The sequence below is a fragment of the Lepus europaeus genome, chromosome X (genome assembly GCF_033115175.1).
Source record: "Lepus europaeus isolate LE1 chromosome X, mLepTim1.pri, whole genome shotgun sequence".
Lineage (NCBI taxonomy): Eukaryota > Metazoa > Chordata > Mammalia > Lagomorpha > Leporidae > Lepus > Lepus europaeus.
Genome location: NC_084850.1, coordinates 38,948,336 through 38,971,075, shown reverse-complemented (window position 1 = coordinate 38,971,075; position 22,740 = coordinate 38,948,336). Strand labels below are relative to the sequence as shown.

At 38.0% G+C, this 22,740-nt stretch overlaps 1 protein-coding gene across 1 annotated transcript in view; it reads right to left on the bottom strand.

The window, feature by feature from the left end:
• The window catches only part of DIAPH2 (diaphanous related formin 2), a 985,476-nt gene that overhangs the window by 72,540 nt on the left and 890,196 nt on the right, over positions 1-22,740 (bottom strand). Inside the window, exons 26-28 of the mRNA XM_062183022.1 lie at positions 22,479-22,587; positions 20,478-20,544; positions 2,724-2,786 (exon numbers count right to left, since the gene is read on the bottom strand). Coding sequence (XP_062039006.1) covers positions 2,724-2,786; positions 20,478-20,544; positions 22,479-22,587 — 239 coding nt within the window. The remainder of the gene's footprint in view (positions 1-2,723; positions 2,787-20,477; positions 20,545-22,478; positions 22,588-22,740) is intronic.

Below are 22,740 nucleotides of genomic sequence, written 5' to 3'. Positions count from 1 at the left end.
TTTCCCCTTCTTCCTGCCTTGAATGAAGATATAATGCCTGATATAATGGGAGGAGTTATCTTGTGACCATGAAGGAAAAGTAAAAAGAATAAGATTCTATTTGTAAAACAACAGAACAGCTGAACCAAAGAGGAGCCAGGTACTTCCACTGTTAAATGAACATTATAATTGTTTAAGTCACTCTAAGTTGGGTTAGTTGCTACTTCTAACCCAAAGGCATTCTTATCACCTTCTTGCTAATGCCTCAATTGCCCTGTCCCATTGTACTTCTCTCATTGTTTGCTAGCAGAATGCTAAATCTAATCTACCTAATAGTGCAACTGATCCTTATATTTCTACCCAAGTTGATGAGAGTGCTACTAGAAAAAATGACAGAACCAGATTGATGCCACTATAAATTCATGGACCACAACTTTAACTAAGCTCATAACGTCTTTCAAGTTTTCAAAATTACTTTCTCTATTCTCATCAAATCTATGATCTTGTCACCATCCTGGCTTCCATACGCACCATTCCACTGAAACCATTTGCATTCAAGGTCATGGTCAACCAAATTTAAAAATCCAAAGGATTTCTCAATACTTAATTTTCCTTGTTACTGTATCCAAAGGACTGCTCAGTAGCATTCAACTACTCTGTCTTCACTGAAAGTTGTCACTAATTTTTAAGTCATTTTCTTTCTAGTTCTCTATTATTTTATTTTTACAGTTCCTTGGTGAAATTCTCCATGCTATCATCTATTTTCTTGAACATATTGGTCATAGAAATTTTAAACATTGCACTAAATTTAAAGTCTATGAGATTGCCAATACCTACTTTCTAATTTTTCTCTTAGTTCAGCTTTCTCATATGCCTATTAAATGTTTGATTAAATATAAACATTTTGTGTGAAAAAATTATACAGGTTGTGAATGATATTTTCTTTCAGAGAGGGCTTGCCCTATCATTTAGAAACAGAGTACAGGCAGACCATCTTAATCTAATCAAAGTGTAGACTGACTAAAAGGTTGAGTTACAGTCTTTTCTTTCTTTCTTTCTTTCTTTCTTTCTTTCTTTCTTTCTTTCTTTCTTTCTTTCTTTCTTTCTTTCTTTCTTTTTTTTGACAGGCAGAGTGGATAGTGAGAGAGAGAGAGACAGAGAGAAAGGTCTTCCTTTGCCTTTGGTTCACCCTCCAATGGCCGCCGCATCTCGCTGATCCGAAGCCAGGAGCCAGGTGCTTCTCCTGGTCTCCCATGCGGGTGCAGGGCCCAAGGACTTGGGCCATCCTCCACTGCCTTCCCAGGCCATAGCAGAGAGCTGGCCTGGAAGAGGGGCAACTGGGATAGAATCCGGCGCCCCGACCGGGACTAGAACCCGGTGTGCCAGCGCCACAAGGCGGAGGATTAGCCTGTTAAGCCACTGCGCCGGCCAAGTTACAGTCTTTTCAAAGTATAGCCTACATCTAGTTCATTCCCATTCCTAGAGGGTAGGTGCATTGAGGGGCCCAGATGAAATCCTGGGGGGTTTCCTGGGAGTTGGTCTTCTGTGGAAGCTCTTGAACATAAATTTTTGTCTCTTCAATACTATGAGACTAGGGAAAACTAGTTAGGCTTTCTCATGTCACGCACAGCTTAAGAATCTGGCAAATGTCTAGAGGTAAAAACTACTTATTGTCTGGTTCACTTCCTTACTCACCCCCTCTCTTCAGGATTTTGGTCCCTCAAGCACTGACTGCATTGAAAGTTTTTGATTTTTTTTTTATGAGATAGTTAAAACCTCTGATGACTTATCTGTATCATGCACTAAGAATTGTCAAATGCCTCAAAGAGAAATATTCCTCACTTCTCTATAGTTCTCCTTACTCAAGATTTTAACTTCTCACCTGGCTACCTTGGCAACATCCTGATGCCTCGAAAAAAAACTTTTGTCTTATATTTGCCTTATGCAGATGATATTCTTGATAGAACTTTGTTTTGTCACAAGTTACTGCATTGTTGCCAAAAATAGTAATCTTTCTTCTAGGGAAATTTGGCTTCTACCTCACTTCTCTTTTCCTGCTTCATTACTATACAGCTTTCATTATCAGTCTAGAATACCCCAGGAAGCATTTCCTAATTCCCAAGGTCAGAATTAGGTGATTTTCCTACATATGCCCTTACTACACAAAGTATGCGCACATTAGCACTTGTCACTGTTCATTACAATTTCTTATTTACCTACCTTCACTTGATAAAGTATATGAGGGCAGAGATAACATCATGTTTACTATTATATTCCCAATACTTTTCCTATTATGTTTCTCAGCACTTAGCACAGTGCTTATTATATAGAACATTTAATAAAAATTTGTTTAATGACTATTTGAAAATCAGCAAGGAGAATTAACTATCAACAGCAAAGAGAACTATGTGGCTCACTATCCTTACTCTAATAAACTTTTTTATTCCTCCACAAAGTCAAGATGCTATGAGAAGCTCCTCATCTTCTTTTCCTCACTGACAACTCAATTAATATGATTTTGAGAAATCTATCACACCTGCATAAGTTGAATAAAGCCAAGCTACCCCATGGTTCTACTAGCATGGAGCCATATTCAAGGAGAAATCAATCTGAATAAAACATGATTGAAAAAAACAACATAAATAGTTAGTGAATTCTTGCCAAGGACACCAAAGGAGGATTTCATTTAAAATGTGCAAGAAAAATGAACTTTTTCTATGTCTTTCTCTTATTCAACTTCTCACACTTGATTTAAGGCAGCACACTCTCAACATTTCCTCTCCTATTTCAGGATCTATCCTGTACAACTGAAAAAACAAAAAACACAATAAAAAAGAGCAATTAAATAACTCTCCCTACCTCTGCTCACACAAGCTTTATAGTTTACTGTTTCTTCCTTGTATCATGTGTTTATAGTAGCTTCAATTTAGCCTCTCTAATTCAACTTTTCTATTTATATATTTTTATAATTTATATACAAATATATTTCTATCATATATTTCTATTCACATATATATTTATATATAAATTTCTATATATTTATATATTACATATTTAAATATATTATATACATATAAATACATATATGTGGATATATATATGCAAAATGGCCTGAGAACTGACTAAAACAAGAATGAACACCCTTCCTTTTAGATGCTAGCACATATTGAATACTAAAGTATACAGTTTCTTTTTCTGATTTTCACATTTGTATAAAAGTCTTCTCTTCTAAATTTTCCTCTGGTACCATATCAAGTATCTTTTTTTTTTAAAGATTTATTTTATTTATTTGAAAGACAGAGTTACAGAGAGAGAGGTCTTCCATCCGCTGGTTCACTCCCCAGATGGCTGCAACGACCAGAGCTACACCGATCTGAAGCCAGGAGCCAGGAGCTTCCTCTGGGTCCCCCACGTGGGTGCAAGGGCCCAAGGACTTGGGCCATCTTCTACTGCTTTCCCAGGCCACAGCAGAGAGCTGGATGGGAAGTAGAGCAGCCTGGACTCTAAATGGCACCCATATGGGATGCCGGTGCTTCAGGCCAGGGCTTTAACCTGCTGCACCACAGTGCTGGCCGCCATATCAAGTATCTTTAACCTCCTTCCTTGTTTTACTTTGATCACTAGTCAAACAGTTGCCTCAATCATACTACAGTAGTTCCACTACGAAGCCCTAATAATCAGAAACAGGAAGTAAAAGTTTACAAGTTTAAAATTCAGTCAGATTTTGTAAAGAACATGTTTCATGAAGTCTTCAAAAATGCTCATGACTCATGTTCTGAAACTTCACAGTCTCTTTCTACTTAAATTTCTTATAGTTAATCCTGTTTTCTTCAAGCAGTACCATTCAAGACAAAAAAAAGTAAAATTATCTTAGGCAATATTATTGCCTTAATTAGTAGTATCATAAGCATGTTTGCCACTGTTCAGTGCAAATATACAGTATCTCAGTAACGTTATCGGCTATCCTGAGGGAGATCAACTACCATTTATAACTTTGCTTCAGTGGGAAAATGCATTCTGGATTCCAAATAACTGACATCCAAACAAAGTTCTCCCACTTGAATAATCAAGATTCAAACCATAATATGCCCCCCATCTGTCTACAAGCTATTTGTAAGATGGGAACGGCTTGTATTTGAAAAACACATGCTAGTATGTTGCTCTTAATCAGGAATGGAAAACATTAGGATGATGAGGATCCATGGCTGAATTTTTCTCCCTAGTTTTCAATTATATTCCTACATTCATAAGATTAGGCTCATGTAAACTCTAAAGAAAATTCTGTCAGTATAATAGATCTTCTATTTTTAATTTTTTAAGAATAATTTTCAACCAGTAAGGCACCAGGTTACAGAAATCTCTCAATGATTATACTAATTAGAGTTTTTCAGAACCCAGTAAATATATAGGGACAGATGTTTTGTCTTCAAAATTCCATCTACCAAATTTAAAAATTTTCTTTCACTAGTATAGGTCCCAGTCAACACACCAATGTTGTTGCGTACCAGCATTAATTAGCTTGAGCACTACAGAGGGAAATGGATAATGGCTATTTACAAGGTTGAGGTTGCAAAGCCTGGAGCAATTAAAGAACCGGGTAGTAAGTGAATGAAGAGTGCTCCTGAGCACACTGTTGAAATGACTGACAGCAGAGTCATAGTTGGGTAAGAACAAAAAAAAAAAAAAAAGAGAGAGACCAAGATGGAACACTTAAATGGTAGAAAGGCTTATAGAACAGCATATGTGAAATCAGAAGTACAGCGGGGGTAATGAATTAGGAAAGGTATAAAGATAAGTAGCAGTGTTCAAATAGAGATTTTTACTCTAGAGTACCTAGAGGTGTAACAGTTTCAAGAGATAATGAAACCTAAATTGGTGATTATTGGGTTTAGTGGATCAATGAGAATTTTGAGTCAAAGTTCATTCCAAGCATTTCAGCCTAGGTGACTGGGCTCATTACTGTTGGAAATTGCTAAAGTAGAAGGAATAACACACACTGGAGGCAAGCTATACTCAGCACTGTGCTGGATAGATACTAAAATAGCATAATACTCAATACCTATTCATAGCTTTTTTTTTTTTTTTTTTGAGAGGCAGAGTTAGACAGTGAGAGAGAGAAACAGAGAGAAAGGCCTTCCTTCCGTTGGTTCATCCCCCAAATGGCCACTACGGCCAGTGCGCTGCACCTATCTGAAGCCAGGAGCCAGGTGCTTCCTCCTGGTCTCCCATGCAGGTGCAGGGGCCCAAGCACCTGGGCCATCCTCCACTGCACTCCCGGGCCACAGCAGAGAGCTGGACTGGAAGAGGAGCAACCGGGACACAATCCGGCGCCCCAACCGGGACTAGAATCCAGGGTGCTGGTGCCGCAGGCGGAAGATTAGGCTAGTGAGCTGCAGCACCAGCCAATTCATAGCTTTTTGTTAACAAGTGATAAACAGAGATGGTGACACTGGATTTGTTTGGTATTCCTTCTCTCAAACAGGCTGATTACATTTTCCCCATTCCCATGGATTCAGCAAGAAGAGATTCTATTTTGAGCCCCCAAGAGCAGTGGCATTTTGCTTTTCAGTTTGATGGGTCACTTTAGGATAAACCATCCAAATCAGCCTCATGTTCAGTGTCACAAACATCTGTATAAAGTAACCTCTGCTTGACTGTTTGAAAGACATCTGTGGAGGCTATGATCTGCTTGGGGGAAGAAAAGTGTTCTTAGAGGAAACTACATACTCCTGCTTGAGGTCATTTTTGTTAGGAAACAGGTCTGACAAGGCTCCACTGATACTAACTTGACCTGCCATTCCAGGGTATAGTCGTCTAAAGATGGTGATGAACTTCTCTGGACAGTCAAAATTGTGAAGTTATTGCCAGAGGCCTGGTTTACTGACATTGGTCAAGGTCACATTTATGTATTACAAGTAGGAACTAAGAAATATTTTTCATTTATTGTTGTCATGCAAATTAGGTCCATACTCAAGGGGCATACAGTGAACCAAGCCAGAGGCAAAAGAGTTTCTCTCAAAATTTTCAATATATAGTCCAGAGCATGAGCAGTTTATCTAGCCCCAGATACTCTGCATCATCAGTATTAAAAAGGCAAAATCAAATAAAACAGTACTGGAACATAAGACTATGTGGGCTGGTAAATTACAGCTCTTTCATGTTTTTACTTTTCCTAATCAATTTGTAAGATTTGTATCTAAAGTAGAAAGAATATAATATATTCTTTGATATCCTATTATTGCAACTCAAAGCTACCCATTCATTGGTATTTGTTCTTTTGTTCATTCATCTAGTTTTGTATCCAAACATGTCTGAAGTACCTATTAAGTTCCACGTGACGTTCTTAATCTACAAAGATGAATAAGATGTGCTAACCCCAATGAGCTCACAGTCTAATAGGAGAGACAGGCAGGTAAAGAAATGAACAAAAAAGCAATGGGAATTCGGGGGAACACATTGCTGGAAGTGTTATAAGAAAACTGAGGATATGTATTTAGCCCTTCTGTTGATGGAGCCAAACTGAGTTTTAAAGTATGGGTAGGAGTTCATCAAGTTTACAAGAGTAAGTTTTTATAAGAGTAAGTGGTCCAGTCTGAGGAATACAGGAAATAAAGTTATGAATGGGTGGGTGGCTTCGGTGGGGTGGGTGGGAAGGTGGGCAGTGGAGTGGGGAACAAGACTGGCAGCTGGAACATCACTTTGAAAATTGTTGCAGCTATCTCACCAAAGGATGGCGAGAGAAGAAAAAAGCATACGGGTAGTTGGAATGGCATGATCAAGAAATATCTGGGAGGAGAGGGAAATAGGACATGGCCACTATAAACTATGGGGGTTTATAGAAAGGAAGGAGTCAAGGTTCATAGCTAGTTCTCAGTTAACAAATGGCAGGATGGTGATGCCACTTATGAGGATTCATTAAAAAAAAAAAGACATTTTGAAGATTCAGAGTGAGGCTTTTTTCATGTTGAATTGTAGGTGCCTGCAAGACATAAAGGTAGAATTCTTCAGAAGTATTTGGTTTTGAATGTGTAAAGTTCAAGAGAGAATCATAGGATATCGCTACAACATGGGAATCCAGATGCATATAGTTTAAAACTGGAAGGTGGACAGGATCTTACAAAGAGATTCTCCTGCAGAGTGAGTAGAACAGAGGCTAACTGTGGAATCTTGGTGAATGGCAGAATTTAATGTGCAGGGAGAAGACGACATCAATGATAAGGAGAAATAGAAAGGCATCAGAGAAATAAGGAAAAGTGTGGTATTACAAAAATAGCACTAAAGTGCAACTTTGTGTAGAAACCCACAAGCAACTATAGGGATGGCAGAAATTCTGAATTTTGTCTGGGGTTGTGTTCTAACAGAATTACAGAAAGGTGCAATATTTTAATTATCTGTGTGTCCCAAGTGTCTGGCTTATTTTAAGTTCTCAGTGAATATTTATGGAATGAATAAATGCATGTTACTGTCAAGAATATATACTGTTAAGTAAAATATAAAGGCACATGGACATGGGAAGCACTTAAATCATTTTCATGATGGTGTCTAGATTACTATCTTGTTGGTAATAAAATGGCAAGTGAAGCTATTGGTAACTATCTACTCCGGGGGAAGATTTCTCAGGTATAAGAGAATATTCATCATAGTACTTCAAATGGGCAAGCTGTGTAATTCATGCAGACTAATCACTTATGTAACAAATTTTGAGGAACCACTGTAAATATTTGCTACACACTGTTTTAGGCACTGAGGAGTAGTTGCATAACTGGGGGAGTTGGTATCTTCTCTTATGAAATTTACATTTCAGTAGGAGAGATGGAGATAAATAATGAACAAAAAAATAGATAGCAGGTTGTAAACGCTAGGAAAACTGAAGCACTTTGCCATGTGATTGAGATCACTATTCTGCAGTTTACACTAAAATCTACTTAATTCAATATAAAGATGGTTTGAAATTTCATGAAACATAACATGGAAATGAATCTAGGAATCTAATAATTTGGAGAAAATTGTAAAAGTATCAGTAACTTAACATATTTTTAAGTAATATGGAAAATGAAAATGAGGGGCCAGTTGTTGCCTATGATGTTGGCATCCCATATGGGTGCTGGTTCGAGTCCCAGCTGCTTCACTTCCCATCCAGCTCCCTGCTGATGGCCTGGGAAAAGCAGCAGAAGAAGGCCCAAGTACTTGGGCCCCTGCCACCCACATGGGAGACCTGGATAGAGTTCCAGCCTCCTGGCTTTGGCCTGGCCCAGCCCTGAGAGCCATTTGGGGAGTGAATCAGCAAATGTAAAATCTGTCTCTCCGTCTAACTCTCCAAAACTTACCCTTCAAATAAATAAACAAACAAAGCTTAAAAACAAATAAAATAAAAAAATCAAAGGCAATGGAATAAAAATAGCTTTTAAAAGCCATACCTTTGTTTACTTGAAAGGCAGCCCAAAGAGGCAGACGAGAAACAGAGGACATCTCCTATCTTCCAGTTCAGTCCCTAAATGCCAGCAATATCCTTGGCAGTCCTTATCTTATTAAAGCTTAAGTTTAAAACATATATTAAATTAGTTAATTAATCAATTTAAAAGGCTGAGTGGGGGCTAGCCCTGTGGCACAGGGTGTTAAGTCTCAGCTCCAGGATCACGTATGAGAGACAGGGGTCAATTCCTGGCTGCTCTGCTTCTGATGCAGCTCCATGCTAAATATGCCTGGGAAGGCAGCAAAAGATGATGGCCCAAGTACTTGGGCCCCTGCACCCACAGAGGAGACCAGGATGGACTTCTGGGCTCCTGGCTTGAACTTGGCCCAGCCCTAGCCATTGTAGCCATTTGGGGAGTGAATCAGCAGATGGAAGATCTCTTTCTCTCCCCCTCTTTCTCTCTCTCTCTCTTTCCCCTCTTGTCTCTGTAACTCTGCCTTTTAAATACATAAATAAAAATAAAAACAAAAACAGAAATGAAACTGGTCATAAAAGATTACAAAATGGTAGTAATAGCTGCTATTTCAAATCCTATCTTTTTTTTTTAATGAGCAAATCTGGTTTTTAAATTCTTCTGAATTCACTTGAATGCTTCAATCTGCAACTCCACTCCCAGCTCTGGTCCTTTTCTTCCCCAAATACTGCCCAAAGGACGGTAGGGTAGGAAAGGAGTTACACCATGATACAGCTTTCATAAAGTATTCCCTGGTAGTTGCAGAAGCAGAGGAAATAATTTCCCTGGGCAGGCTGTATTATTATCAGTACTGGCATCCTTTGGCTAATTGGAATTCGAAAGGACAAAGATAACCACTTAAATAAAATAGGATTATGAATTGGAATTGATATGAATGAGATGTTCAGTCCATTTAATTGTGGTCGTTATCTTAGGCTTGAATCTGAGAGTAGTTAGAATTCTTTCAAATGATTTCTATACATATTAGGAAGGGCAAGTAGACTAGCTAGGAGTCAGGGACAAAGGAATTCCCCAGTAGTCTTATTTGCCTGTATCTGGTCTTGGAGAAAAGAGGGTAAGGAGGTGCAAAGGGACAAAAGAGAGGAAAACATTCCAATTTTCCATCAATTTGATTTCAAAGTTCACCAGGCAATAAGAACAAAAGTCTTAAAAGGCATCCTCTTTGCCCCTAGGCTGAAATGAATTGCCATTGTTCCTGAAAGCTCTGGGAAACAGGTTTAACTCAGCTAGCTCCTCTTTTTCTGGGATCTCCAAAGGCATGAAAGGAAACCCTAACACCTTAGATAATAAAGCAGACAAGCCCTGCCTGGCTCTCTTATGTAAAGTGTTTAAAAGCTTGTGTTCTTTGCTGGTGATCGCCACTGCATTTTCTTGTGCCCTCAGTTCAGGACTGCTGCTGGTGCTGTACACACCACTAGGGAGGCTGTGAGAGTGTGAACAAATACAATGTTTACTCCCCAAAGAGGGACAGGCAGGGAGGCAAATTTATTTCCTGTCTGCAGTAATGCAGTGATAGTTCTCCTTCTCCTAGCAAAAGCAAGAGCAAAGAGAATATTAATAATGACTGTAAGGATACAAAGTGAGGGCTCCATTTGCCTACAAGGCATATTGTAACTCAATTATCAGTAGAACCCAGTTCCTGGTTTTGCCTTCTCTGAAATACGGAATAGCTTATTAAAGTGCTAATGAAAGACATTATGATTTTTAAGCGAATAGACCTGAAATCATGAACTATATACTACAGAAGTATTTGCTGACTGAATGCATCAAGGATTCATTCGCTTATCTGCCATATAGAAAATTTCATTATGAAACTTAGAAACTGAGGTTGTATATAATAATTGGGCATATAAGTTCTGTATAGAGAAGAACAAGATCACACAAGACTTAGGGAAAGTCTGAATGCAAATATGAGTATGATCATACAAATCTGCATTATGTTATAGAAAAAGTACTTGAGTCATCATCAGAGGATATGACTCCTGGTGTCAATTTTTCTACTAACTAGTTATGGAAACCTACATAAGTCTTTAACTTCTATGTAAAAATAAGGAGTTGGTCAATGTACTTCTAGTTCATGTCCACCAATTTCTATGATTCAAGGACCTGTATGCAAACTAATCCCAGTGGCAGATATAGTTATTAATCACAAATTCCTTGTATATAAAGGCTGGCTGGCATAATAGTTCTAGGGTTAACATTTTCTGTGTATTTTAGGTCATTTCTAAATTTGAGAAGACAAAGATGCACAAAATAAGTGCCCAATAAATGCTTGCAAATAAAATTAAGATATCAGAACTTCTTAGAAATAAAAGAAAAATTGACCTGTTTCAGAACTATCACCAGTCACTTAACTTTGGGGGAGTGAAAAGGCAAGGAACGTGTATACGGGGAAAGGGGAGTAACAAATGGACAGAAGACTTGTTCCTGAATATATATTGCTTGTAGAATATCTGTCTATTCACGATCCTACAATATACCTTAGTCTGGGTAATTTATATACAACAGAAATGTACTGTTCACAGTTCTGGGATGTTTCAGATCAAATGGTTTCTAGTGAGGGCTCACTTTCTCATAGACAGCACATCTCACTGTGTACTCAAATGGCAGAAGGGCCATATAAGCTCCCTTGGGCCTCTTTCAGAAGGGACTAATTCCATTCATGAGGACTCCACCCTCATAACATTTATTTCCCAAAGGCCTCACCTTCTAATACTATCTATCACCTTGGGGATTAGGATTCAATGTATGGATCTGGGTGGCGGGGGTAGGGGTGGGGCAGTGAGGGGCAGAAACACTCAGACCCTGTAGCAACAATGATATTTAATTATGCTTTATAAATGAACATACTCAAGACTATATAAAAGTGATTTACTGATGAAAATAAGTGACCACAAAGAACATTTTGGGATCATCCCTAAACGTGCTATGAAAGACAATGTTCTTCACCTTCCATTTTATCTTTAAAATGTACATTTTATTTTCATCTATTTGAAATGCAGAGAGAGAGAGAGAGATTTCTCAGCCATTGTTTCAGTCCCCCAAATGTCCACAATAGTCAGGGCTGGGCTGGGCTAGGCCAAAGCCAGGAGCCTGGAGCTCCATACAGGTAAAATGTAGGTAGCAGGAACCCAAGAACTGGAAATGTCATCTTCTTGCTCCCAGGGTCACATTATCAGGAAGTTGCATCAGAAGCAGAGTAGCTAGAAATCAAACTGGCCCACTGATGTGGGAGAGGGGAGTCCCAAGTGGCAGCTTAACTAACTGTGCCACAGTACCTACCCTAGCTTCCATTTTTAACTGTTTTTGCTTTGTCAGATAGTGAAAATCATAAAATATATCATGTTTGCTTTCTGTTTTTGCTTCTAGAAGTTCAGAGCTAAAGTCAATGGTCCACGAGAGTAACCATCCTTAATTTAGGCATGTGGTATAGTTATCTAAAATTTTCCTCTGGTTTTTAATCTTAGTTATGATCTTTTGTTGTAAAACTATCTGGAATCTTTCTGGGAAGTAAATAAGAGATAAATGTATTAATATAGAGAGAGAAGGAAAGGGAGAGAAAGAGTGGGAGAGAGGGAGGCTGGACTGCACAATTTAGATGGAAGGAGGAAAGTTTGATATCTAGCACTTCAAGAAATAATTTATTTTTCTTGATTTATTTTTGTTTATTTGAAAAGCAGACAGAGACAGAAAGAGAGAGAAACAGATAGCTAGATCTGCTGTTTCATTCCCCAAATGGCCATAACAGCAAGGGCTGGGCCAGACTGAACCCAGGAGACTGGAACTCAATCTGGGTTTCTCACATGGCAGGGACTTAAGTACTTGAGCGATCACATGTTGCTGCCTAGGGTGTTCATTAGCAGGAAGCTGGAACTGGAAGTGGAGTAGGGCCTTGAACCCTGGCACTCCAATTTGGGATGAGGGCATCCCACACAATATCTTAACCACTGTACTAAAACATCTGTCCCCCTTCTAGAATTTAAATCAGGGATAACAACATGGAAAAAAAATACCAAAGGTAAATAGTTATCTGGTTAGAATGCAATCAACAGGCCGGCGCCGTGGCTCAACAGGCTAATCCTCCGCCTTGCGGCGCCGGCACACTGGGTTCTAGTCCCGGTTGGGGCACCGATCCTGTCCCGGTTGCCCCTCTTCCAGGCCAGCTCTCTGCTGTGGCCAGGGAGTGCAGTGGAGGATGGCCCAAGTGTTTGGGCTCTGCACCCCATGGGAGACCAGGAGAAGCACCTGGCTCCTGCCATCGGATCAGCGCGGTGCGCTGGCCGCAGCGCGCTACTGCGGCAGCCATTGGAGGGTGAACCAACGGCAAAGGAAGACCTTTCTCTCTGTCTCTCTCTCTCTCACTGTCCACTCTGCCTGTCAAAAAATAAAAAAAAAAAAAAAGAATGCAATCAACATGTGTCTGTGATATCTAAATAAAGCAAGAAACCATTTCTATGCTTGGAAACTGGAAGATAGTTTAAAATCATGATCTGAAAAAATTCATTAGAGATAAATCATATTTGAGTAATTATTTCCATAAAAGTATTGTTATTGTGTGGGAAAGTTGTAACTGCCAACTTGATGTGGAAAACAAAGAACAATATGGACTGTAAAAAATTCAGTGCCTTCAGCCATCACTGGGACTACACAGAGCAACAGGAAATTTAAAGAAAAACATGATAAAACATTTTTGAAAATGCAACATTTGGAAACTCTTTGAAGTTGCACAATTTTAACACTTTCCTTAAAAAAACACAGTCTCTACATACATCAAAAATTCTTTTTATTTCAATTGGAAAAGATGAAGAAGAAAAGAAGGTCTAAGGATAGCTAAGATTAAAGTAAAATGAAATAACATTCTTTTTACTAGATTTGGTAGGTGAATTTTTTGATTCACTTTTAGAATGGAACACTGGGGAAAGGGAGGAGGACAAATATGTGGAAAGAACAAAATCAGACTAGGGATCTAAAAAAATAAATAACAAATAAACTATTTGACAAACATTGACAGAAGGATATCTGGGTCACCATTTAAATAGTAACTTTTGTTGAAAATCACAGGGACCCTTACCCATGACAGTCACAAGTACACTTCACCTTCTTAGGTATATTGAGGGCTATGTATCCACTACTGTTCCTTTAAACACTGAAAACCATTTTAAAGGGATCTGAGCATTGTGTTTAAAGAATGAATATCTAGGTAGTGAACACAATATGAGGCAATACTACCTTCTAGTCTATCCTTGCAGATTCAGGGGACTCCTGATTCTTATTCATTTACTTTTTGAGATAGAGATGCTTTCAGTACACTCAGTGAAATGACTAATGTAGCACCACAACGAATCTCTTAAAAGTAAGAAATCCCTGAGGGGGAAAATCGCTATCTTAGTTTATCGGTTTTGTAAACTAATATTTTCATTTACTAGCTTCGCTTTTACAGGGGCACATCTGTATTCCACTGTGAGCAAAAATGACGTAGCCCTGCTTGGCTCTAGCACTTAAAATTGCAGCCATCAAAACGTACTGTTCAGAATACTCAATTCTCTTTACAGGTTTCAGGTAGTATAGAGCCAACTCTTGATTATCTATCTAATGAAGAGGAACTGTGGCATGGCTAATGTAAACCAGCAAATAATACAGAAATTATTTATGAAGATCAGGAAAGCCATTCTAAGTCCAACATTACCTTTAAGGTATGAATCACTATCCAGGAAGATCAGAAACTGAGCTGGCATCAGGGATCTGGAGGGCTTAGCAAACTTTCTTTAGGAATTCTCCAGGCTTTATTATTCCCTGCTTCTGGAATTGGGGATCCTAGAAGTTATGCCACTATTATTCTGCACTAGAGAGGAAAGATTAAGAACAGGGAAGGCAGTGGGGCCGGCGCTGTGGTGTAGTGGGTAAAGCCACTGCTTGCAGTGTTGGCATCCCATATGGCATCGGTTTGAGTCCCAGCTTCTCCACTTCTGATCCAGCTTGCTGATATGGCCTGGGAATGCAGTAGAAGACTGGCCCAAATGCTTGGGCCCCAGTGCCCACCTGGGAGACCCAGAGGAAGCTCCTGGTTTCTGGCTTTGGTTCGGCCCAGCTCTGGCTATCGTGGCCGTCTGGGGAGTGAACCAGCGGATGGAAGACCTCTCTCTCTCTTTACCTCTCTCTGTAACTCTATCTTTCAAATAAATAAATAAATCTTTAAAAAAAAAAAAAAGAATAGGAAAGGCAGAAAGGGGCCTGGAAGACTGTGGTGAAAAAAGTTGCTTGAACAATCCCATATTTTCTCATTTGGGACTTACCCTGCTCATCTAAGGACAGAAGCTGCATTCACTTAAGTTCATGGGTTGTAAAACTAGTCAGAGTAAATGGACACTACCTGGGAGAAAACCAGGTGGAAAAATAATCTATCTATATAAGCACTTAAAAATAATTGGAATGAGTTTTTTTTTTAAATTTGCAATATTTTTTCCATTTTGGATTAATAAAATGCCAAGCCTTTCTGAGGATTCTTCTTTACTCTGATCTTTCTTTTTTTTTTTAAAGCTTTTATTTAATGAATATAAATTTCCAAAGTACAGCTTATGGATTACAATGGCTCCCCCCCCCCCATAACTTCCCTCCCACCCGCAACCCTCCCCTTTCCCGCTCTCTCTCCTTTTCCATTCACATCAAGATTCATTTTCAATTCTCTTTATATACAGAAAATCAGTTTAGTATATATAAAGTAAAGATTTCAACAGTTTGCCTTCACATAGCAACACAAAGTGAAAAATACTGTTTCAGTACTAGTCATAGCATTAAATTACAATGTACAGCACATTAATGACAGAGATCCTACATATTTTTTTTAAAAAATTAATTAATTTTCTATGCCATTTCCAATTTAACACCAAGTGTTTTTTTTTTTCATTTTCAATTATCTTTATATACTGAAGATCGATTCAGTATATACTAAGTAAAGATTTCATCAGTTTGCACCCACACAGAAACACGAAGTGTAAAAATACTGTTTCAGTACTAGTTATAGCATTACTTCACATTGGACAACCCACTAAGGACAGATCCCACATGGGACGTTAGTACACAGTGACTCTTGATGTTGATTGAACAATTTAACACTCTTGTTTGTGGCGTCAGTAATCTCCCTAGGCTCTAGTTATGAGTTGCCGAGGCTATGGAAGCCTTTAGGGTTCGCCGACTTTGATCTTATTCCGACAGGGTCATAGTCAAAGTGGAAGTTCTCTCCTTCCTTCAGAGAAAGGTACCTCCTACTTTGATGGCCCCGTTCTTTCCACTGGGATCACACTTGCTGAGATCTTTCATTTAGGTCTTCTTTTTTTTTTTTTTTTTCCCAGAGTGTCTTGGCTTTCCATGAAGGAAATTAAATTGGCAAACAAAAAAGCCGTCTGCACATTAATGTTTATTGCAGCTCAATTCACAATAGCTAAGACCTGGAACCAGCCCAAATGCCCATCAACAGTAGACTGCATAAAGAAATTATGGGACATGTACTCCATAGAATACTATACAGCAGTCAAAAACAATGAAATCCGGTCATTTACAACAAGATGGAGGAATCTGGAAAACATTATGCTGAGTGAATTAAGCCAGTCCCAAAGAGACAAATATCATTTGTTTTCCCTGATTGGCGACAACTAACTGAGCACCAAAGGGGAATCCTGTTGAAGTGAAATGGACACTATGAGAAACAGTGACTTGGTCAGCTCTTGTGCTGACTATTGTTGTACAATGTAATACTTTATCCATTTTAGTATTTTTTTGTTCTAGTACTAGTGGTTGAACTCTGTAATTAACACACAATTATTCTTAGGTGTTTAAATTTTAACTGAAAAGTGATCCCTGTTAAATATAAGAGTGGGAATAAGAGAGGGAGGAGATGTACAACTGGGACATGCTCTATCGGACTTGCCCCAAATGATGGAGTTAGAAACATGCCCGGGGATTCCAATACAATCCCGTCAAGGTGGCATGTACCAATGCCATCTCACTAGTCCAAGTGATCAATTTCAGTTCACAATTGATCACACTGATAGGTCTAAGAGTCAAAGGGATCACACAAACAAGACTAGTGTCTGCGAATACTAACTGATAGAATCAAAAAGGGAGAGAACAATCCATCATGGGAAGCGGGACACACAGCAGACTCATAGAATGGCAGATGTCCTAAACAGCACTCTGGCCTCAGAATTAGCCCTTAAGGCATTTGGATGTGACTGAAGAGCCTATGAGAGTATTTTAGGCATGGAAAGCCAAGACACTCTGGAAAAAAAAAAAAAAAGAAGACCTTTACCCTGATCTTTCAACATGCTCCTGTGATATTCTTTTATTACTTCTAGTGTTAGAGCTACATATAAATGAAGCTACTGACTTTTGATCGGTATGAGAAATAAATATAAATATCAAGAATTCATTGTTCATGTAAGTTTCTCTCATCTCACCAGTTCTGCTTACCAAAAATAAGAGAAAATAGAACAGAATAGACAGAATAGAATGGGATGGGATGGAATGGAATGAATAGAATAGAATAGAATAGAATAGAACAGAATACTAAAACAAAATAAAATGGCCTACAGGGCACTAGGAATCCATACCTAGTTCCATGGCAATGAGCAGGACTTCTCATCCACTTAAAGTTTGAGAAAAGAACTTGTTAATATTCTCGTCATATGATTTGTGCTCTTTGGATTGGCCATAAAATATCACATTGCTACTGCCAGGGCAACAAGAACTGGTGTAAAACCTAATAGTGCCATTCATTTGCAGAGCCACCTGATATTGCAAGTGAGTAGTTACAGCTTCATGGAGTTCCACTTCTTGGCTAACATTTTGCTTATCCCAGTAACAGACACTTATTCTGGGGTCTGATGAGTGTCAGCACTGGGAGGTTGAACTTAGCATTTGGTTCCATATAACATGATTTTGTAGTTCTGACATCAGCCATATGTCCAACCTTGGAAAAATTACATTTTTTGCCTGTAGGGTTTCCTTTAATAAAAACAGAGCTAGAGGAATGTGTGGATGATGTTTGTAAATAGATTTTTAAAAATCATAAAAGATATTGCTTTCTGAGAAACTCTAAGAACATGTCTGACTAAAGCCTTAGCTGCTCAGTGTTTTCAGCTTCTCAGAGGAGATCAATAGGCTTACATTTTTATTAGCAATACATTCTAATAGTAATTTATAAAAATGCATCATTTCTACCCTCAAACTCCTTGCATATAATTTTTTAAAAGCTGGGGAAAATGATCATGATTTTATCCAGAAAGATGTCTCTTTCTTCCTCTCCCTTTTGGTCTTGTCTCATTGCTCAGCCTTACAGGTGCAAGATGCATAAATTATACATCACTGCTCTGCTTTGCAAAAGTTGTGAGAGACACGGTTTGAATTGCTCATCTTTATTATTCCATCGATAAGGAAAAAAAAAAAAAACAGAATCAAGATAGCCTGTTGAGGTCTTAAAGTAATTTTTTTCTTCAAACCATGGAACAAATGTTTATAAAATGACAACAGAATTAGACTTGCTGCCTGACCACAGCAAATGGGTAAACTTACTGAGTTCAAATACTCTGCAATAATTGATTCCACTGTACTGCAGACTAAAGTGTACTTGAATGGAGACTCTGCTAAAGACAGTGTTGAAACAACACAAAAATCAGCCCAAAAGGAAAAAAAAAATTAACCATGTGAGGTGATGGGCAAATTAATTAGCTTGGTTATGGAAATAATTTCACAAATGTATACACATATCAAAACATTGTGCTGTATACATGGAGTATATATATAATTTTTATTTGTCAATTATACCTCATTAAAGCTGAAAAAAGATGGAATTGCTTCTAATTCTGCATGATGATGGATTAATAAAAAGCAAGATAAACAACTGAAACCGAGTAGAGAATGAAATTCAAGGGGAAATAGCAAAATGAGTTTAGTTAGAAAAATTATCTAAAAAGATAGGACTCTACACAAGCAAACTGCCTTATCTCCTCTCTGAGGGCTTCTTGGAATATCACAAACTTTACAGATCTTTTCTTCCTCTGAGCTCCCTTACCACATAGGATATTTTTTGCACTAAATATGTGTACACATGATGTGTACACATGATGTGATAATGAATTAAAATTCTTTTTGAAAAGAAGCTAGTGTATGTAAGAGTCTATAGAATAATATTTTTGTGTATAATTGCTTTATTTTTGTAAGTCTTGATTCCCCACAGTACTCAGGTCATAATATTTCCTCAATAAATACCTATTGATCACACACATTCATGGCCTTATGGGTTACTTTTATGAGTATACTCCTTTAGAAGGAGAGTTCACTGATCTAGAACCTTTCCAGAGTGAGAAGGCCCTTCCTAGCTGGTGGGCTTCAAGGTCCACTACTCTACAATATGTCCCCTTAGCATTTGAGAAAACAGCAGGAGCAGAAAGTTCACTCTCACCTTCCTTTTACCCTTCTCTTCTGAAGCAGGTCATAAAACATTCATTCCAAAGGGGCCCTGCTTACACTCAGACAAAAGGAACACGTTCTCTGAAGACACAAGGACACAGAGAAGAGTCTCCTCCCGAAGTCCTCCATCCTTTGTTACTATTAGATCTTATCTCTTTGGCCAGTCATACTTCTCCACAACAATTTACTTCTTTATCAAATGTAAGCATAAAATTACACAGCCTTGGAGCAGGCATTTGACCTAGTGGTTGGGATGCCACTTGGGTTGCCTGGGTTTCAGGCCTGGCTCTGCTCCAGAGTCAAACATTCTGTTGATGCATACTTTGGGAGGTAGCAGGTTGAGTCCTCATTGGACCACTGAGTAGACCTGAATTGTTTATCCAGTCCTGGTTTCAGCCTGGCCCTGCCGGGTCATTTGGAAATTGAAACAGTGGCTGAGAGCACTGTCTGCCTGTCTCACTGTCTCCTTCACTCTCAGCCTCTCAGATAACAAATAAATTTTTAAAAATTCAGTTTTCCCTGTTTCACTAGATGTTAATTTACTTATGAAGTTTCCTGTGTCATGTAAAATGTATGTATATTAAATAAATTTGTATACTTTCCTCTTGCTAATCTTTTGTTATCAGTCCCCAGTTCTAAACCTAAAATGGGGGAGAAAATGTAGTTCTTTTCCACCTACACTACATAAGAGAACAGATTCCAAAGATATTATGAAAGACTGCTTTGTACAAAAACAGTTCCTGTGCCAAAATTAGATTTAACAAATGTTGCTTTTTTATCAGTATCCAGCATTCTAGTCTTCTCCAAAGGAAAGCTCTGTAAATTATAAACTTTGATGGGAATGAGCTGTCTGCATTCAGAAAACAAAACCAAGGCTTCCTGTGTTTCCTACTTCAAAATGGATTGTTTCCTCTGTATTAACTGTAGCTACCAGAGAACGGAGGGTGGGCGGGTAGTGGGGAGCAGTTAAGTGCAATTAAAGGGGCAGCACATCCAGATTTGCTGGCATAACTCCAAGTTTCACAGAATTCCTAACAATGTAAATTAGGCAGGTCTATTAAAGATTTTTTCATCCTCTATACTAGATATGTAATCTCATTAGTCTTCACAAAGGTCAAAAAGCTGAAACTAAAGCCGTACATACAGTAGTATGCTTCAATTTCCTTCTTTTATAATTAGATTATTCATTATGGAATTTCAAACCTTAATTTTGTCAACCTTAATGTCTATGTAAGCAATGAGGAATGAGAGTTCCTTAATAAAGCAAAGTATTTAGATTAATAGTAGTGTGGCATCTAAGAGAGGTGTACAGCATACAGATGGTCCCTAACTCAGGATGGTTCCACTTGGTATTTTTTTGATTTTATAATAGTGCAAACATGATACATATTCTGACTTGAATTCTGGTCACTTCCTGGGCTAGCAATGTGCAATCTGATACTCTGTCCATGCTGGACAGTGGCAGTGAGTACAGCTCCCAGGTAGCCCCAGGATCAGGAAGCAACTGACACTCTACAGTGTGCTGTATTGCTGAGCTGGGTGAGGTACATTAAAGGTATTTTTTTTCTTAGGTTACTTTCAACTTACGATGGGCTTTTCAGGGCAAAGCCTCATCATAAAATGAGGATCATCTGTACTGGAAGTAAGGGCAGTTCTGACGAAAAGGCCAAGGGGAATAAAGAGTGAAATAAACGACTATCTGATTTTTCTTTTTAGATCTTACATCTCATCTACTTCAAATGTTCAGTGTTTAAAGACAGGAGAGAGTACAGAAAATTTCTTTGTGTCAGTGAGGGTATGAGGTGGGGATAGGTGAGTATTAGCAACATATTACTGCTTTAGGTGGGTTCATGGGATGGAGAAATGGCACTGAGTAGAGAACTTTGCCACTGGGGTTGGAAAAAGGAATTGTATAATTGTTGTTATCACCACCACTATCTACTGTCACTAAAATTCCTACACTTTTCACTTCTGGGATTCCTTCACATTACCCCTTCTTCCCTTCTACTCTCTGACCCATACCCAGTATTCTACCATTAGTTTCAAAGGGCTGTGCTCGCTGGAGACCTAGTGGCATCTATAGTTTGACTTTATGAAAAGTAGCCATACATTAGCCAACTCTAAGTCTATTGCAGATGATCACCTCTTCAAATGTGCAGTGAAATGATTCCATCTGAATTCAAACTCTCTAATGCCACAAACCTGACGAATTCAAGAATGGAAACTCCCTACAAGATGAACTCATTGTTTTAACTGTCACACTTACAAAATGATCTCTTATGAAACAACTACCATTTAAGAAAACTTTCAGAATCAAATATAATTATGATTATTTCTCCTAAGGAGGCTAGATAATCAGGACCTCATCATGAGTAAAAGTTGTATTAACATGAGAAACCACTATTAAGGACTGGAATAAAATATCTTGACAGGCAAGGAGTATTTGAGGTTTTCTTTTTCTCTAGAACACAATCAAAGGAAAGATTCTTAATATAAAGTTCCTGAAAATACATTTTGTTACATGGTATAGAAATGTTTGTAATGTTGGAGTACAGATTCTACTTATATTTCATTTTTTCAGTTCACAAATATTCAGTGAGTATTATATGCAATTATGGTGGAGATAACAAAGAATGATACCTGTTTTGTTTAAAATAGCTGTATTAATAGAATTTAGGCTTCCTGAAGGTAGGAATTGTTGTTGATTTTGTTCACATGTGTTTAGAACAAGGGCCAGCAAGTATTGCCTTGTAAAAGGCCAGCTAGAAAATGATTTAGGCTATTTTTGGACCACATATGGTCCCTGCTGCATCTTCTTTGTTTTGACAACCCTTGAAAATATAAGCAACATTCTTAACTCAAGTCCATGGGCTGGATTTAGCACACTGACCATAGTTTGCAAGTCCTTGATCTAGATAATCACCATGCAATAGTAAGAGTACATTGAATATTTGCTTAAAAATGAATGTATTCAATGAATGAATGTATTTAATCTCAACAAGGTATAAGCAATGTGGAAATAATAAAGATAGCATGACTGATGGTTTCCAAGAACTAATGGATATAGAAAGGAGACAAGTGGATAGAATTCCATATAGGAAAATCAGAATAAAGTTGTGGTGACAAAAAGAACATGAAATTTGAACTGATTCTTAGAAAGGATTTTTAATGGAAACTAGTTCAAATGACTTCTAGGTGAAAATCAGCTCTAATGACTTGAATTAGAGAGGCAATTTTGGAACACATGGATTATATATATATATACATATATATAATCACTTCTATATCTCTTAGAAAGTATGTATAAACTAAGAAAAAAGATTTAAGGCACATGATAAGGATAAAATTTTGCTTCCTTCTGCCAAAAAAAAGTCACTAATCAAGGAAGCTACTTTTTCTCTGGATAAAGATGATTTCAGTGGTCTGGTCTTGGTAATACAAGAGTATTAAAGTTTGTGGATATGCTTATTTTGGTGCAAAAAAAATGAAATCCATACATATGAGGGGGTCTTCTAAAAATTCATAGCAAAAGGTATATGATGAAAAAAACTATAGAGTTCAAAATATTTTGCACCAAAAGAAACTTACCTTTTAATTTGTACAAATGTCACTGCTAATGCAATAAGATAAACAAAAACTGTAGTCATGACAAATCTTGCAAAAAGCTGGTTGTTAAGAATAATCAAAGCAGTACAATCTAAAAATAAGAAAGAATTGGCAGGTACACATCAGCTCAATGTTACACTTAGTGTCTGATAAATAGGAGGTCAAGGACAAACCAGAGGCCCTGTTCATGAAATCATGCCTCAGTATTTTTATACAAATTATTTGACATTTTTAATATGTCAGT